The 18,547-nt window shown below is 43.0% G+C and overlaps 2 protein-coding genes across 26 annotated transcripts in view; both read left to right on the plus strand.

Moving 5' to 3' along the window:
• Positions 1–139: 139 nt before the first annotated feature.
• On the plus strand, positions 140–7,029 carry eif5 (eukaryotic translation initiation factor 5). Of its 2 annotated transcripts, none has more exons than XM_086151251.1 (12): positions 140–203; positions 868–1,103; positions 2,749–3,028; positions 3,128–3,209; positions 3,410–3,582; positions 3,674–3,785; positions 3,968–4,098; positions 5,008–5,169; positions 5,298–5,459; positions 5,541–5,705; positions 6,343–6,483; positions 6,594–7,029. In XM_086151251.1, exons 3-12 carry the CDS (start codon positions 2,957–2,959, stop codon positions 6,690–6,692), a joined length of 1,299 nt encoding a protein of 432 aa, XP_086007377.1. In that variant the 5' UTR covers positions 140–203; positions 868–1,103; positions 2,749–2,956; the 3' UTR covers positions 6,693–7,029. The 2 variants fall into 2 exon arrangements, with proteins under 2 accessions (XP_086007377.1, XP_086007386.1); XM_086151260.1 differs by having other exon boundaries at positions 191–314.
• Positions 7,030–9,170: 2,141 nt separating this feature from the next.
• mark3a (MAP/microtubule affinity-regulating kinase 3a) overlaps positions 9,171–18,547 on the plus strand; it is a 41,752-nt gene continuing 32,375 nt past the window's right edge. For 23 of the 24 annotated variants that reach the window (XM_086151348.1, XM_086151410.1, XM_086151391.1 and 20 more), the window contains exons 1-3: positions 9,171–9,834; positions 14,865–15,047; positions 15,845–15,898. In XM_086151348.1, the coding sequence (XP_086007474.1) occupies positions 9,784–9,834; positions 14,865–15,047; positions 15,845–15,898 (288 nt within the window). In that variant the 5' untranslated portion in view covers positions 9,171–9,783. Of the gene's footprint in view, positions 9,835–13,537; positions 13,586–14,864; positions 15,048–15,844; positions 15,899–18,547 lie in introns of those variants that run through there. The other variant, XM_086151366.1, reaches the window with a different exon arrangement.

Consider the following 18,547-nt stretch of genomic DNA (forward strand, 5'->3'; position numbering starts at 1 on the left):
ACGACGCCTGAATATGTTGTTACATTTCCGGAATCTCAGGTATTACTGGAATTGCTCTACCTATTACTAAAACCCTAGTTAGGGCCAAATTAATTTGAAATGATATCAGAACCGGAAGTCAAGTGCCTTATCGGGCGCTTGTCACTGGTACGTTCGTCGGTTAAATCTACGTGTGTAGCAGTACTTCGCAGAACATTCGAGAGGTAAGGTGCGAAACTACCTCGTCGCGTTTCTGGTCAGTTTACCCTGACGTGGCTCGAAACTTGGATTACCCTATCTGTCGAGACAGCCCACGTATACAACTATCATTATTGGTATATCTTAATCGTCGTTTTCCTCGTCCCAGATTCGTCGACAGTGTCCGGCTAGTCGGGTCGTTAGCCGCGGGATGTCAGTAGCATCTGGCCTCGGTCGAGTTCACCCCGCGGGGCTGTTTTCAAAAAGAAGAAGCGACAACTAGCCGTTTTGTTTTTACCTAGGTTCCACCCAGATGTATAATGGTCATCATGCTGGGTTTGTCAGACCGTAACTCGACATATTTTTGAGCGAATTTGACAATGAAACACGTGTAAGTGTGACATTAGCCGTCCATTTGGCTGCCGTTAACGCTCACCGTGCGAGAGCCTCCCATTACGTCTAACGATCCTGACCAGATGGGGGTGGGGAGGGTATTAATCTGACGTATGTATGTAGTTTACAAATTACGTACATCCAAATCGAAGCGCCGCAGGATTCGTCCACTTCGCTGCTAACGTTAGCGTTTTCAACCTCCCCCTGCTACCACACACACACACACACACACACACACACACACACACACGCTCACCGCAGCCTTTATGGATAACAATGCGCTTATTTCCTCCCAAGGTCCCCGCACCCCGAAGACGTCCCGGATAACCCCCGTCGTCTGAGCCTGACAACTTGCACCGTTTGAACGCTTTAGGGTGTTTTAACTGTGCGTCTTTGAGGGGCACAGAAATAACAGAAGTCCCCACCAAGTTAACCCTGCGGCATTCGATACGACCAGCGTCAGCCATCGACCACCGTTCACTGCCGCTCTTGGACGATCAGCGTTGTGTTTATGTCTTTGTTTTGCGAAAACGGTAAGTTGACACTGGTCCTAGGAAGGGTTTTGTAAGCTGTGAGTTGCTTCGCTGTGGGATGAGCGAATGGGAAAAGTGACGGGCAGCGCCGATGACTGGATAAAACGCATTTTCTATGTCACTGTAATATCAAAATGGCGCCTCCCAGTTCCGTCACTCGTGTGCAGCGACTGTATGACGCACTCTGCACCAAGCGGCTAGCTAGGCTAAGCTAACCCCCCCACCCCCATACATCCTACCCCTCGGACATCGCCCGAACCCTGGCTCTCAGACGCGAGACCCGGGCACGGGAGACGCGTGGCGGCGGGAATGTCAAGGGAGCCGGGTGACAATGCGGCGGACGGTTTGTAGAGCAGTCAGCGGCTCGGAGCCGCCTGCCAGCTGCGGAGTGAGGCCTCCTGTTTGTGACCCATTAACAAGAGCGGGCCTTATGTTCCTAAATCCAGGGGCCCGCACCTACAACAAAGGGTCTTTACAAACACTCTCCGCACGTCTGCGGCCACAGAGGTTGGGATTAATGGCTGCATTTTTTTGGCCTAATCTATCTGGCCTCTTCACGTGGACATTTGCCTGATGGGGTTTTTTTCACCGACAGTGATTCTGGCCACTTTGGTTCAGACGTCAGCGGCCTACCTGACTGAGGTGGGAAATCCCGCCTGTTTCTGAGAAGGCCTTGGTGTTTGCTTTTACTCTACAATGGAGATGAGTCACTAGTGTTTGTTATTGCAGCACGTCAGCTGTCAACATGCAGCTAAAAAAGCGAAATTGATCAGACTACCATGATTTTCCTCTGTCAGTTGAAAGTAGTTATCAGAGTACTCAGCTGAAAGATTTTATTTTTTTGTGAAGTCACTGAGGTTGGTTCTTTATCAAGCGACGGCCTGTGTTATTGCGTCAATATTTTGTTTTCCGCTTCATAATATATGACAGTTGAAAAATAAGGCACAGAATTATTAGCCTGCTTTTAAGAGGACAGGCTTAGGTATTTGTAATTGAACAGCCTGAAATTAGAATTTATCATCCTAAAAATTGTCTGTGCTCCCCTTTTGTTTCTGCTGGCTAAATGTAGATGAGTTGAACTCACTAATGTTGCTACACAAAAGCACAGTGAAAGCACTCTTGGGGCACGAACATCCAAAAATAACTCTTAGTTGTGATTAAGAATAATCCTGAGGGTTTTAAAAATGAAGTCTTTGGGTACTTTCTGAAACCCTATCAACATTCAACTGATTAATAGCATTGTGCTAGCTTGGTCAAATGACCTGTGCCAGCAGGTCATTAAGTAATTAAATATTAAATGAGATACTAAGAACTCGATAAACTAAAGAAACTCATGTGGAGTAAAATGACTCACAGCAACCGTTGCACATGAAGTTGTGAATCACATTGATAGGTATTTCTTGAATGACTGTTCTGTAATGTTCAGTGTCCTGATCTTATTTATCGAGAATCAAATCCCAAGTTTCAAATCCCAGTTTTTTTTCATCCTTCAAACAAGCAGCAGCAGGACATAACTTTGAGTAATAGACATTGGAGGAGGGGGTAAGAGAATGAAACCCAAAGCTCAGCCAGTTATTCGTGTGTGTGTGTATTCACTTGATTTTCAGTATGAATATTCATGTTCATCTCTCCTTTGCTCTTTCAGAGCTGTTGCGCAGCCGTTGGAACCTGTGTGGTGGAAATCTAGCCTTCAAGCAAGGAGCTTGCGGCCACAGCGGCACAGCGTTTTTCATGTCAGAGACCGAGCACGCTTGCAGTCGTTTATGTCATCCCCTCTTTTCCAGACAGAAGATCCCAAAAAATCCCCAACCAAGATCCTTTTATCTTACTGATACTGCAATCGCTCAGCCAACATGTCTCTCAACGTCAACCGCAGCGTGTCAGACCAGTTCTACCGCTACAAGATGCCCCGTCTGATTGCCAAGGTAACGATATGTCAGCCCCCTGATACCAAGATCACCAGGGGCCTGTGCCCATCTGGGATTCTAGACCTGGTGTGCTGACGTTCTATGTGTCTCATCCAGGTCGAAGGCAAAGGGAATGGAATCAAGACGGTCATTGTCAACATGGTTGATGTTGCAAAGGCTCTGAACAGGCCTCCCACATGTAAGTCACCTTGACCTGTTGATCTGACCCTTCACTGAGTAAAGGTTTGTCACAATCATCAGTGATGGGCCGATGAGCTAGTGGACGTCAAGCATTATTGGTCCTGTGATTTTATTATGACCTTAGTTATTAAGACAGAAATGGAAACGAGAGGAGCCACAAATCAGCCTGTTGACAATGACATTTACTCTCCTCTGCAGATCCGACCAAGTTTTTTGGTTGTGAACTCGGTGCTCAGACCCAGTTTGATACCAAAAACGACCGCTACATCGTCAACGGATCCCATGAGGCGAACAAGCTGCAAGACATGCTTGATGGGTTCATCAGAAAATTTGTTCTGTGTCCCGGCTGTGAGAACCCTGAAACTGATTTGGTAAGCGCCTCATCTGTCTGCTTCTACCACTGGGATTCATACTAAGTGGATTCATCTATTGTTAAACAAAAATGTATGGTTTGACCAACAGAACGTTAATCCCAAGAAACAAACCATCGGCACTGTGTGCAAGGCTTGTGGACACCGTGGAGCTCTGGACACCCGACACAAACTCTGTACCTTCATCCTCAAAAACCCACCAGGTGAGACTGCCCCAGCAGTAGTGGTCAAAACCTGGTGTTTATTTAGAAGCTAGATGAAAATTGACTTCAGTCTATCAATTGGAAGACAAGCTGGATGTTTTTTGGGAACGTCATTCTCCCTCCCAGTCAGGACAAGCACAGCTAATGTTCGATTGACAGCCCGGTCTGTTTGCCCCCTTCAGAGACCAATGACAGCGGATCCTCATCTGCCAAGAAGGAGAAGGAGAAGAAAAACCGTAAGAAGGATAAAGAGAACGGCTCTGGCAGCGGCGAGGCTGGAAACCACGACAACATCGACGCTCCTGAGGCTGTGGTATGCCTTAGGATGGGGGAGGGGGGTTTAATCTACAGAGGACGGGTTGTTTTGGGATTGGACCACAGCAGTCACAGAGTCCGATGACCAATTGAACTTATACTGCTGTTTGTTGTGGAAATACATGCCACAAGTCCCGACTACTATCAGGATGAAGTGGCTGCTGGCAGCTGAAGAATGACAAGTACATCAAAATCTGGTTTCCTGGATAACCTTTCATCACCCTGAAAAATGATCTGTTTATTTCCCAACAGATGTCCCCAAAGAGCGTAATGTTGGTTCTTAGATGAGATTTTCCATGAAGTTATTGAAAATTATTTTCCTGTATTTACAAGTTATTTTTGTTAGATGTGAATCTTAATCCTTTAAAAATAGCTTCAGCACTTTGGAGAGTCAAAATCTCATGTAAAGTGCCCTATAGAGGAGAGTAAATCCTGCTGATTTCCTGACAGAATGATTTTGTTCTCCAGAGCACCCGCCCTTTGCCCCAAAATGTAAGATTGAAGCATAAGTTTATTCTTTCTATTAGTTGCATGACTGGTTTATTTTCTCCACCTCAATCAGAACACTTGTTGAAATCATCAACAAGTGTTCTCCCTGTGTGGAGCCTTGTGTTTGGAAATATTTCCAGGATCTCTGTCTTCCTCTGACAGTCCAAAACAGTTATTAGATTGACTGAAGATGCTAAACTGCTGGTGTTTGTTGGATGGATGACAGCTGACCTGTCCCAAATTAAGCCTTGCATCTAAGGCCCCTCCCCCAACCCCTGTTAGAGTTATAGTTAAAGCTTAGGATAATTTTCATCTGTGTTTTTACCTGTTTATTTGCTCTGATTGTTTTGCATTAAATGGGATTTAATGAGTTCCACACTAATTTCTGTAAAGTTGACACTGTGGGCTATGTTTCCAGGACAGAGACGACGATGATGAGGACTGGGCAGAGGAGACGACAGAAGAAGCACAGAGGCGGCGGATGGAGGAGATCAGTGACCACGCCAAGAACCTGACGCTCAATGATGTGCTGGAGAAACCGCTGGAGGAGCGTGTTAACATCTTCTACAACTTTGTAAAAGTGAGTCTTCAACTGTTGGTGCTGCAGCCCATTGGTCGCGATGTCTGTCAGTGATTGAGAAAATTTATCTTTGATGAAGAGGTTCATGTTTAAGTCAGAGCATCAATCTGGACTTTGGATTTCTACAGCAAAGGAAGGACGCCGGCACCATCGACACCGCTGACAAGGAGGTCCTGGCAGAGGCGGAGCGTCTGGATGTGAAGGCCATGGGCCCTCTCATCCTCAGCGAGTTGCTCTTTGATAAAAACATCCGAGAACAGATCAAGAAGTACATGCGCCACTTCCTGCGGGTGAGTGCCCACTGTCTCACTTGTCCTGTGGCCAGGGGTGAGACGCTGCCCACTCTGACTTCATGTGGTTTGCTCCTCCAGTTTTGTCACAACAACAAGAAGGCCCAGAAGTACTTGCTGGGGGGGTTCGAGTGTGTGGTGAGGCTTCATCAGGTTGAGCTGTTGCCCAGGGTCCCCATCATCCTCAAAGATCTATATGATGCTGACCTGCTGGAGGAGGACGTCATCGTCGCCTGGGAGGAGAAGGTAAATCAATGCAGGTGGCTCCCAAGAACCTTGTCAGACAAAGTGGAGGATGTTCAATCTCAGATAAAATATGTCTGACTGTGGTTCTTTTGCTGCTTCAAGAAAAATCCTTCTGCTTGGAATGATAACATATTTTGATAAGGTGATGATTCCTGTGCAGCCAGTTAAAAATGCTGTTTTATTTTGACTTGCCTAGCTGTTAAAATTCATTCATTATCTTTACTGCTTGCCCCTAGCCCATCCCAGTTATGATTGGGCAAGAGGCAGGGTGGGCCCTGGACAGAGGCAAACAACTATTTGCTCTCTCATTCACTCATCTGGGCAATTTAGGGTCCCCAATGAACCTACCCATGGACACACAGGGAGAACACTAATGCTCAACATAGGCCTCCTTTCAGAATTAAACTAGTGACCTTCTTGCTGTGAGGTGGCTAACCAGTGTGCCAAACAGCCACTCAAAAAAAAAACTGAATTGGTATGGCACTTTTCAAATGGGGTTTCTTAACTCAAGCACGAACTGAGTGTCAAACAGAAAGCCCTTAAACACTGTAGATGGTCAAATTTAAAAAAAACCCTTGCGCACCATGGGCTACTGCTCAGTAGGTCTCCTGCTGTTGGACAATTTTCCCTCCTGCAGGTTTCCAAGAAGTATGTCCCCAAGGAACTGGCCAAAGAGATCCGTGCCAAGGCTGCACCTTTCATCAAGTGGCTGAAGGAGGCAGAGGAGGAGAGTGAGGGCAGCGAGGAAGAGGAGGAGGAAGATGATGAGAATGTGGAGGTAACAGACTTGCGCAGCTAGATTTTCTCAGCTCTGTTTAATATTAAAATTGTCAATTGTAATTTTTGCTTTTGCTGTTTTTTGTTTTAACAACCCCCCTCTCCCGGCAGGTCGTTTATTCCCCATCAGCCCGTGAGCTGAAGGCAGAGACGGTGAAACCCATCGCGCCTGAGAAGGAGGAGGACGACATCGACATCGACGCCATCTGAGGACCTTGGAGTGGAAGCCGCGCTATCCTGCTTAGACTTAACCATGTCCTATCCCCTCCCTTAATCACGCCCACCCCACCCCGCTTTGTGGCATGACGTAACCTCACGCTTCCCCTGCCGCTCATTAACCCTGTGGTTTGAGACGTTCAGTTGAAGAAATGAAGCTGTTTGGGATTTTAATTCAGGGATCATGTGACTGCACTTTTTTGATCCCTGTATTTTTCCAGTCAATAAAGAATGAATGTTTTGCTATCCACAAAAAACATCTCCTCAACCCATCCCCTGGTGAAATGTGTGACCTTCATGTCTTCACAAATACACACAGCTTTGTTCCAAACAGGTTTTAGTGTTTTTACTGCAGTCTCATTTCCAATCATTGACTCCTGGAAAAGAAGTCAAATCTTCAGAAAACCTAAGAGTTGCGATATAATGTCAGGAGTTTAAAATCTAAAGTTCATCCCATCAACCTTGTTTACAAAGGCAAGTGAAGGTTCCTAAATGCTCCTTAACTGGTTGCCAGGTGAAGGTCACTGGGGTCAGTCTGGGTCCCTAGGCTCATATACAGGAACAGGACCAGCCAAACCGCTACAATGTCAAGAAGCCACACGCCAGTGCTGGAATTTGGAGCAGCACTCAACCTTAAGTAGGCTACATGTAGCAACACTTGTCACAACTTGGGAAGAAGAAGTTTGCAAAGAAGTACAAAATATATTAATATCCTGGGTACACGAGTTGTACTAGCATTGATTTACATATGGGGTGGGCTAAATAATGGAGGCCCTTTCGCACGGTGCAAGTAAGTGAAAATGTCAAGCGTTTTTTAGGTATAATACTGCAACACTGAAAAAATATATAGGGGTTCGAAGTCACGAGAAAAAGAAATACTGGAAGTACCGGCACCTCAACCGCAAGACTAATGAGAGTTGGGTCCGAGGTCAAACGTGAAGGAACCTGTCAAACTGTTCCTAAGGAAGGCGAACCCGCCCGGTTCGAACACAAGTGTGTTTTCCCCGGGAGCTCCGCCTAAGCCACGGACAATCGCTCCCGAGACTTACAGACCGAGGTCGGCCGGTTCCCCCACTTCCTCCGCCCGTTCAGCCTGAAGCGCTGATGGTGCTTTCACGGTTCCTCGGAAACACGGACAGGGACATCTCGTCAAGAGTCACGGGGTCAAAATATCAAACTTTTACATTAAAAAACTCGGTTATGTCTAATATTTTAATTTATTTTTCATCTTTCAGTTGTCTGAAAGAATTTGGTCAATGAATAAAAAATATATATTTTGGAGAGAACCAAAGTATTTCCCTAGTAAACCCCCAAATACTGTCGTCCTATAATTACCGCTACAAGTGATAAATTATTATTGATAATCCAATTTCTTTAGCTGCTGTTATCAATATTCGCCGTGCATCATTTTTATTCTTCCACATGCTTCTTTATTAGGATATTTGAGGCAAATATCACATATATTGTCAAAAATTCCCCCAAATCCTAACGAAAAAAATCCTGAAATTCAACACAATATTTCACATTAAATGAATATAATTGAAGGATCGTTGAAATCAATAACAAAATCGGCGAAACCTTAGGATAAAGGTGTATACCAAGACATGTCATGACAAGAAATGTAGGAAAAAAAGTCAGAAAATCGTGAAAACAAACAGCCTGATAGTAGCACATAATTACACCCAGTCCACAAAACACGAAGAAATTACGTTGAAAGGAAACAGTGAGAAGTATGTCAAGAATGGTTTACTTTATTAGTGCAGTTGATGAACTCAAAGAGAGACTATCATTAATGATTATGAAACAAACGTATCAAGACTGAAAATTATTCAAAATTATTAGATATTTTAGATAGTGAGTTCTTTTTCGATGTTATTTTTTAGAAAATGTTAATTTAACGTGCTGTTATACTCCATTTTATGAATAAGAATAAGAATAAGAATAAGAACAACTATATTATTCTGAAGGAAATTGTTGTGCCAGAGTTTCAAGTAAAACATAACAATAATAAATAATAGTAGGAAATTGTATAAACAGTATAAAAAAGGGGGGATAATAAGTAATACAAATAAAACAATAAAAAGTCAAAGTAATAAGTCAGGCTATAAAGTGTCTTGAGGTCTTAAGTACAAAGATTTTGAGATTCCCTGCGGCTAAAAATTCCTTAACTAAATTGTCACTAAAGCAAGAAGAAGTAAATAGAATAAAAAAAAGGAAGAAAAATTAGACACCAAGGTGAGGAGAAACTCTGGCAGGCAGCTGCCCGAGACAACGTACAGTATTTTGTATCGACGATGAATCAAAGCGAGAATATTTGTTGAAAATTCGATTTTCTTTCTCGGCTCAAACTAATTCCAGCGGAGATGCAAAACAAGCGTCGTTCGCCCGACGGAAGCCGTCAAATCGGACCCGTTCAGGGGTCCTTGAAGGCGTCCTAATCCAGCCCAGCCGCTGAGTAGCCATTTTGGTCCCACCTAAAACAGACGGAGCAGCTTCACTTCGGCCCGCCGGAGATGGAAGAAACCGAGCCGACGGGGAGTCTTTCCACGACCGAAACCCGGTGAACCCACCCAGGCAACATCGGCTGGTGATACCGGGCGCCATGGCTCGTTGCTAGGCAGATTACTTTTCGTTGAAAAAGCCCGGGGCGTTTTTTTTTTTTTTTTTTTTTTTTTTTTTTTTTGGAAGTGGCGACCGACAGCGCCTTTTAGTGAAGTTAGCTTCGCTGACTCGAAGCGAAAAAGCACCGTGATTGAGTTGGAGGCTGGTCGTCGGGGTTTTACGGCATGAAAATACGAGCCGTTAAACAATCTGTTTTGCTCACGGGAGAACATTTTTTTTAATTATTGCTATTTTCTGCATCTTTAACGGCTCAGGTGTTTTTGGGCTCCTAACGCGTCCGGTCCCGGTCTGAAAATCGGCAGATCCATGCTGAGGCTGAATCCCCTGAGAGAGCTGCAAGGCAAGCGTCTCATTTTTCGATTGTCGTCGGATTGAACGGGGGTTTCGGAGGATTTTTCCCCTTTTTTTTTCTTTTATTTCTTGGACATTGGAGGGCGACCGGTCGTGGAAGAACGGATAGAAGATGTCAACAAAAACTCCGCTGCCCACGGTCAACGAGAAGGTGACGGAAAGTGTAAGTATGTGTTTTTTTAATAGTGTTATTTGTTTTATCTGTTTATTTCTACCGATGTTATAGAATCCCCGCTGTAAGGCGAATAATTCTGGGCTTTTAAATTATGTTTTGTGACATTTCCTCGGACTGAGGTTTAGCTAATTGCTTCTCACGGCGGGCGAAACACTTTGCTGCTAAATCGTAAACAAGCTAGCTCCTTCTTTAAGCTAGCACGATCGTCTCATTCACCACAGATTGGAATATTTTGTACGGAAAGTTTATTTCTGTGGTCTTAGCTACGAGTTTAAGGCTTCATTTGGGGTCATTTTTGATGAAGTCTGGGTGTTTAGGCCCGAACACGAACAAAACTACAGTACATTGCCTGTTGGGTCTGGCAGCCAACGGTAGGTGCTATTCGGCCTCATGATTGGCTGTCTTACCCGTCACTCATAGGTTTCGTCCGGTCAGCTTTCAAATACCGGTTGCAAGTCCCACCCCCTCGTGACCAACAGACATAAACCTTGTAACAGTTGTTAAGAGACGGACGACATAGCTGTCAGGGTTTCCGGTGTGTTTTTCCCACAATAAAAGCATGCTTTTAGAAGCACGTTCCACCATTTAAATAAGACATGTGAAAAAGTACACCTCTTTTGCATTCATGAGAATTAAATGTGTAGATTGTTTTTATTTGGAGAGGGCTAGACCCTCCTAATTTAGGACTCACTCCTTTTTTTAATTTGGAGGGGGTGTTGAAACTTCTACATTCTAAATGTTGTTAAATCGCTCATTTATAGCTGTCTAAATGTGACACATTGGTGGAGTTTTGTTTCCCTTAAACAAATCTATAGCTTAATTGAGTGTAGGGTAATCAGTGAAAATCAAACAATTCAGTCATCTGATGCACTATTTGCTTCTCACAAGCCAACATTTTGGTCATATTTTCCTATCTCTTGCAATTTTGCTGTAATATATATCAGTAAGCAAATAGAAGAGCAGTGTTTCAGTTGTCTCGGCATCTTTGGTTTATCACTTTAAGGTTTTAAAACATTGCTTCGTTTGTTCATTTGTTGTGATGGAAAAATATGAAGCGCTAAATAGGAAATAAGGGGAAAATGAGCTTGCATTTCTTTCCTGTAAAAAAACATTACTACACTATTTGTTTTTCTTTGTTTTTTTTTCTTTTTTTGAGATATTGTCAGTGTTTCTATGTCCTGCAGTTACTCATCTGACTTCCCTCTTAGGCGCCAGATTGTAGAATTATTAATTGTATTTAATGAGTTATGTTGTCGGATCGTTATCACACTTTCCTTTCATTCCCTTTCCCGTATCCTTCATTTGTGTAACGGCGGCCTTGTAATTTCTACATGTGATTTTATCCCCATCTCATGACTCATGGCGGCAGCGGAGTCAGCTGGCGAAAAAGACGCACCCTGAACAATGGCAGTGCTGACGTCCTACCAATCCCTTCAGGGTCCCAGTAGCTCTGCTGTCAGAAAGCTGGCGAACTGCTCGCCCTTCTTTTTGCCTCATAGACAAAGTTACATGAGTTGCGTTTCGAGCGACATGAAGCTGCTCAAAATAAACACAACAAAGTAGAGAAATCAATCGCAGATGAATTCCTGCAGCTTGAATTCCTGCGGATTGCACATGTAAAGTCTACTGCTGCACATGTTAAGTCTACTGCCACTTAATTTGCACTCAAATTGTACTCATTCTTTCACCTGCAATTTGAGAGTTGCACACCAAGCTGCACTCAAACATCTTATTGCACTGTATTCTACTTACTGTTCTATTGCAGTGTTCACGGTCATATCTTATCATACTTATAACAATGTTTACTCTCTTTTACCAGCACATATCCCAATGCTCTGCGGACAACAAAGTAGGAATTTCACTGTACAGGGATACAAGTTTCTACACTGTACATGTGACAATAAACACTTTGAATCTTGAAACATCAGACTCCGGATTGAAATACAGTTTTCTCTCAGATGGCTTTCAATATACAGTACAGTGTAAAGTTTTGCAGTGTCAAAGAACGTAGATGTTCAGGCATCCTGGAAAACCTGTTTAAACACCTGATCAATCTACCAGTTCTGAAGGACTAGATTTTACTGGAAATTCTTGGGACTAAACTTTTGAATTTCAATGAAAAGACAAGACGTTTACTCTGGAAAAAAAAAAAATCTGGAAAATCAGTTGATTAGATCTTAGTAATTTCCCTGGATATAATTTGAAGTTAACTGAATTTCTGTTTCAAATTTCCAGAATCTGAAGGTTTCGTGTGGAAAGGATGTAATCATTTAAATAATAGAAATAATTGTACAGTTTTTTTGAATATATCCTGAGGATTATCAGGAATAAGTCACATTCACAGACGTGTGCGTGTGTGCACGTGTGTGCAAAAATGAATTAATCACAGAAATTAAAATACACAAGGAAAAAAGAGCAGAGGGGGAGTAGAACCCACCATCAGTGTGAAGTCTGACAGGGAAGTAATTTCCTGTTTCCTGTGATGCAGTCGGACACAGCAGGCTGCTCTGAATCTTAGCTCTTCACTGAGCCCCTTCGGCCCTTCCACATGGCACTGATTACAGACATGAACAAAGTTTCCAACATTGAAGCAGAGATGGAGTGTTCTTTTAATTTCATCCTATAAAGATTAGGTCAACTGACAAGGGTTGAGTGTGAGCATGTGGCTCTAAAGACCACCATTGTTATGGACACCAAAAAATAGGGTGTTTTGTTTCTGCTCTGTGCGTTGTCTCATGGAGTTGGTCTAAGTGCTGAGTCTGGCTCAGAATGGGTCTTCTCAGCTGTGTATGTGTGTGTGTGTCATCACCTGTGTTTGGATCTTAGATTTTTTTTTTTTCATGTTCTGACTCTAACCCTCACCTTGGGCTACACTGGGTCTGTGAAACCAAACCCAACTTATATGTGTTTAATCGATTACGGATTCACAAAAGTAAAGTACTTTACTCCACTTTTTTCATTAAATGTACAATTTGGAGGTACTTTTACTTTATTTGCCTCTTTTTCAGAGTAATTCATGTTTCTTTTGCACTACTCTCCTTCATGTCCTGAGTTTAAGGAAACTGCTTTCTCTCTTACGTACTGCTGATACATGACCAGATCTTTGTCAAACTAGAAGCAGACTCATATTTAGGATGTATGTTTGAAGAGGAATGATTTGAAGGACTGTGAGCACTTGTACTGAGATCCGTCAACGCTTTTGAAATAAGAGTTGACCTTTAACCGAGAGTATAGGCCAGTTGCTTTTGGTTGCAGATTATTCACATGTAGATTTGGTGTTTTTCTCGTCATTTCTGCCTAAAATTTATTTTGTGCTGAATTTTAGGACAGATCTGACATTGAAAATGATTTTCAGATATTTTTGTTTGGCTATGTTTCTTTTGATTTTTGTAGTCATTTCCTCTGGAGGGTTTGTGAGTCACCGCTGTGGTCGGTGGTTGGCACCGTAACCTGGCCATGGTCCCCAGTCGTAGCAGGAGAACATCTCTCTGTTTGTCTCTAGAACCTCTGGATCCAGACCATGACTAGATGGAACCAATTCATCAGAGAAATGATATGTAGAGAAAATACGCTTACAATAGAATGTGGATAGAGCCTAAAGGCTTTTATTGTGAAAGGATCGCTTCCTGGCTGGGTCCCCCCTCCCCCAGCCTGTGTTGTCGGCTGTGAGTTGGGACAGTGTTCTGAGCAGACAACCATCATGACGGGCACACAGGCGGCCAGGAGGCACCGCAGCTTGGTGAGTGAGCATGCTGGACACCACAGGAAGTGGTTGGCCTGGTTGAACCCCGAGTGGGAAGATAATCTGTAAGGGTTAGCAGAGGTTTCGGCCGTCGTCGTTGCCCAGCTATGACCTTCTTCTGGTTAATGTTAGTATTTTTATATCCAATGTTAAAGTCTAGAAATATTCAGTGGCTTAATGTGTGTGTTGTTGTCTCTCTGTTTGCCAACAGTCAGATTATCACTTGAATTTTCTTTTCAACCATCAGATTGAATAGATTTGAGAGTTATATGAAACAAGTTTCAGGCCAGATGACGTCATAATGATTGAAACAAGGACTGACCATCAGAAACACTAATGGAATTGCATATAAAGTATGCAAATAATGTAGTCTGTCTGAAAAATTGGCTGGAATTGTTTAAAAACAGGCAAAATATCAGCTATGAAGAGAAAATGTTTCAACTGGTCAAAAAATGTTCTAAAATGGTAAAGAAAAATCCTTTAAAAATGGTTTGTGTTTTTGTTATTTCAGATAAAACTTATTTTAACCTAATCACAGCATGGGCATGAAAAAGGTTAGACACTCTTCAACCCTTTGTCCTGGTTCTGAGCATTTCCACGGCCGTGAAGCCATCAGACAGTGTCCGTGTTGTTCGTTGACCCAGCGGGTCGACTCAGGTTGGTTCTGCCGCGGGGGCGGTTAATGAATCTTCAGCCCGGCAGTTTTATTGGGAATCTATCGGAATTATTTTGAATGTGAGCCCAGGGATTGAGGGATCAATGAGTGACTGTGTGATGGATTCCAGATCTGTAGCCACTCTTCTTCTGTGGTGCCTAGTTGTACCGCTGCTTCTTTTCCACTTCATTTCTTGAATTTATTGCTGCTCTCAAGATGTTTTGTGGAAGTTTTGTTGAGCCTTAATCTTTTGATTATTTTCTAAAATACTTGGCCTGTTTTGATTCCTTGGAGAAAAAACTTTTGTGATTAATTCTATATTTTATCAGAGAAAGGAGCTATTTTCTCCGACACTGTATAATTATAACTGACTTGTGCAAATGAAATCATGACATATTACCCAGTTTTTGAAAAGATTAAATTCCTTAGAAGAAAATATGATTTTCAAAGAAATTAACACTTAATCATCAGATCTTCCATATTTAAAAAAGTAATGTATTCGGACATTCAGTGAAAGGATTGGGTTTGTTATGTACATGAATGTAATGTACATGAATGTAATTTTGGATTGACTTGATAATTGGCCCCCCCCGTCTAATTTTCTGAAATCTGCCCCCCCAGCACACATCTCACAATAATGGGCGGCAGGAAGTGGGCGGGCGCTCAGGCCGGGCTGGTGTCCGCTCCCGCAGCTCTGAGGAACCACAGCAGCCCCACGTGGGAAACTACCGGCTCCTCAAGACCATTGGCAAGGGGAACTTTGCCAAGGTCAAGCTGGCCCGTCACATCCTGACAGGCAGAGAGGTAAGAGGAAGCTCAGCACCCTCACTCTGCGTCTAAACGCACACCTCGGATGAAACCACATATACAAAACCATCATCCTCGAGCTTGGAACAAACATTCCTGGTTCGTTACCAAGCCTGTTAAAGTGTTGTTAAGCACCCTAACTGCTGCACCAGTGGCTGCTACCTGCTCATTGTTCAGCCATGGTGGGTCAAATGCAGAGAAATAATTTCCCATGGGACTATTATCGTATGATAAGAAATAGAATATACAAAAAAATACACATTCCACAATCATGCCTTCAAAAGCCACTACTATTTGTGTTGTCGTGTTTACTCAGAAGGAACAGCTCTTCACCACTGGTCGCAAAGCAAACTGTAACATGTCATTGATCCGTCACTATTAATTACTTATTTCAAATGTTTGATAAATAATCAGGAAACTAGAGAACCAAGAGGGAGTTTTCCCAAGATTCAGGCATGAATGAGGCAAGGTCCACGACTGAAGGCAATTGTCTTTGGAACCAAAACATTCCTGGTTCGATTGCTGGCTCCTAGTGTGTCGAAGTGTTGTTGAGCAAGACACTGAACTGTTCCCTTGGCGCTGGTAGACGGCAGCCTACTGCTCATGGTTCATCCATGATTGGTTAATTGCAGAGAACAAATTTCCCCACGGGGATTAATAAAGGATAAATGATTATTATTATTATAAATGATCTTTATTCCAGGATTGAATAATGTCTTCTGCTTGTTTTTTTTTTTGTTTGTTTTTGCTTCCCCAAATCTTAGCTCTCATTATCCCTTTCCTCACCCCAACAGGTGGCCATTAAGATAATAGACAAGACACAGCTGAACCCAAACAGCCTCCAGAAGGTAATTTCTCCTATTCCTCTGCCATGCTTACGGTGAGACAGGGTCCCTTACCATGATGGGGCATTGAGTCCCAGGGCTGCTGGTTCCATGGATTTTTTCTGGTTGTTTTTTGGGGGGCTAAATAGTTTCTCTGATGAAGACCATATTTTAGGGCTGTTTATTAAACACTTTCAAGGTTTAGGTTTGTCCTCGTTGGTCTGACTTAAGATCCAGAAATGTAGATTGTAGTTAATAAGGTGTTTTAAAATAGATACACAAATATCGTAAGGTGGCCTTGAGGTAAACTCTCTTAGAAATGGTCCTTTAATTGGTCAGTCATTTCCAAGTTTTTGTCAACATTTAACTTGGAATGTCAAGGCAAAGATGTTTGAAGATCTTGAAAAGTTAAGGAAAATTTTTAAATTTCAGAAAATAAATTCAAGGATTATTCAGATCAGTTGCTCCAGTGCTGATATCGATGTCTAATAATTTTAATAGCTGTGTTACAAAGATGTTCCTCTTCACATGAAGGTCAGTCTGACATTTGACTCCCAATTCCTCACCCCATATCTGGATATTTATTGAAACTTGTAAAACAGACCAGGAAACGTTATCATATTGTCCCGATGAAAATCATGTTAGGGGGCAGCCTGTCTGTTTTTAGAAATCACAACTGTTCAACCTAAGTCCCGGTGATGAGGAGGGACCCTCCTCTCTCAGTCTCTCACACACACACACACACACACACACACACACACACACACATATCTCCATTGTGTCCCGTTGCTGCGCAGTCGAGAACTTGTTTAACTCGTTAAACTGACCAAATCAACCGACTCCCCCTGCACCACCACCCCTTTTTTTTTTTGAAATGCAAATTCCCGTGGCGGCAGTGAATGGCACATTTAGCCACCTCAATGAATAGTGGTCTGGCTCTCCAAGGCGGAGGTGGGGAGTCGAGGAGGAGCCAACCTTTTGACCCCCCTGACCTCGTTTCATTAGAAGGGAGATTTTGCTTCTTTCTTCTGGAAGTGTTTGGAGGGAAGTCAGTCCGTCTGCTGGGCTGTTTTTTTTTTTTTTTTTTTTTTTTTTCCTCATCAGACAGATAAGGGAGGGGAGGGGGGAGTCAGGCGGTGACGGTGATGACCCCCCACTCCTCCCCCCGCCCCAGTTGGCAGTGGTTTTCCATCAGTTTTTCCGAAGCTCCATTGATTGCGGGTCCTTTGTGTGTCAGAGGCTGACAGAAAAACACTGAGTCATGACACTGCTGTTCATGGCCGCACAAAGCGGGAGGCCGCTGCCGCCGCCATTGTTATTTTTTTTATTTGTTTGTTTGTTTGTTTTTTTGTTTCTCAAACCTCTTAAGATGTTCTGTTGTTTTTTCTTTTTAGATGTGTATTTTAAGGAAGTGGAACAACCCTTGAATGAACTGAATTTCAATCATTCCTTTTGTTCTCTCTGGTTACTGACATTTTAACTCTAAAACATCTGTTATATGTTTCTATTTATAGACCCCATTTTTCCCTCTGGCTTCTTTTTCATTACCATCAACATAGACTCACAAAAAATAACATTTAAAATCAAATTTCTTCAAGAAAAAATCATGCAAAAAATGTAGAATTTGAGAATTTGGTAAAATAACCATAAAACCTAACATGGAATTTTGTTTTTGAAAATTCCTGTTATTTATAGAAACTTTGTCATCTAAATTTAGAAATGCCAGACTGAAGGCAATAATCAAGCGAAAGATGATTTAAGAATATACCTTTGTGTCGACTGACATTGAACCATACTTGGCTTGAGAACCAGTGTATGGGGTTTGTGGTTCCTTCACATCGTTGGACAACTCTTTCCCCAGACTTCACATAGCTCACATGTTAACAGTCCCTGGTGCTGCAGTTGAGGACCGATGTAATTTAGAACTTTTATGCCGAGAAAGATTCCTCCTTTATATCCTCTGTTCTTTAATGCTCATGGTACAGAACCTTAACATCGGAGTAAGGTGTATGTTTTGGATGAGGTTCGTCATCCACAGACTTCCTGTCTTTTGTGAAGAATCCTTGAACACGTCTGAGGGCACTGGAAGCTTCTGGTGCAGTGAAAAGATGCAGCCTCGAGTGTGATTTGATCATTGCAAGTCGGTCAATGGATGCTCTGCTATGCTGTGAGCTGAGGTTGCTGCTCCCTTTGCTATAGAAGTTCTGCCCAGTGGTGAATTCACTGCATCGGTGCCCTCTGCTGATGGCTGTGTGTGAAGAGAGGTGAGATCTCTGACACATTACTTGCTGAGCAGCATTGATGGTTTCAGGGCCAAGGTTTGATGGAGCGGTTGTGTCCCATCCTGTAGCTGGATGCAGCTCAAATAGACTTCGCAGCAGCGCTTGTCGATTGTCTGTTAGCGTGATTATTTACTTGCTTGAGTACTGGAGGTAGTGGATGACTAAAACCTAGCAGAAACATTACCTAGGATGTTGACGTCTGACCCAAGAGGGAGTGTGCTTGAATGCAGATACTCCCATCCAGGGAAAGCGATCAATCAAGTCACGCTGCAATTGAGACAGAATTTTTCTTTTTTTTAGTATAGATAAGCCTTTAAAATACTCACCTAAACAGACAGCTGAGCTGGAGCTGCTTCTGATGCCCTCCTATGGCGAAGAAGTGTTACAGCAA

The sequence above is a fragment of the Fistularia commersonii genome, chromosome 1 (assembly GCF_037954325.1).
Source record: "Fistularia commersonii isolate RoL2024-O1a breed Wild chromosome 1, RoL_Fcom_v1.0, whole genome shotgun sequence".
Classification (NCBI taxonomy): Eukaryota; Metazoa; Chordata; class Actinopteri; order Syngnathiformes; family Fistulariidae; genus Fistularia; species Fistularia commersonii.

Coding starts and splice junctions, on each gene's coding strand:
- eif5 (XM_086151251.1), top strand. CDS start 2,957: ATGTCTCTCAACGTCAACCGCAGCGTGTCAGACCAGTTCTACCGCTAC. Junction 3,210..3,409: donor TCTGAACAGGCCTCCCACAT/GTAAGTCACCTT, acceptor TCTCCTCTGCAG/ATCCGACCAAGTTTTTTGGT. Junction 4,099..5,007: donor TCGACGCTCCTGAGGCTGTG/GTATGCCTTAGG, acceptor CTATGTTTCCAG/GACAGAGACGACGATGATGA.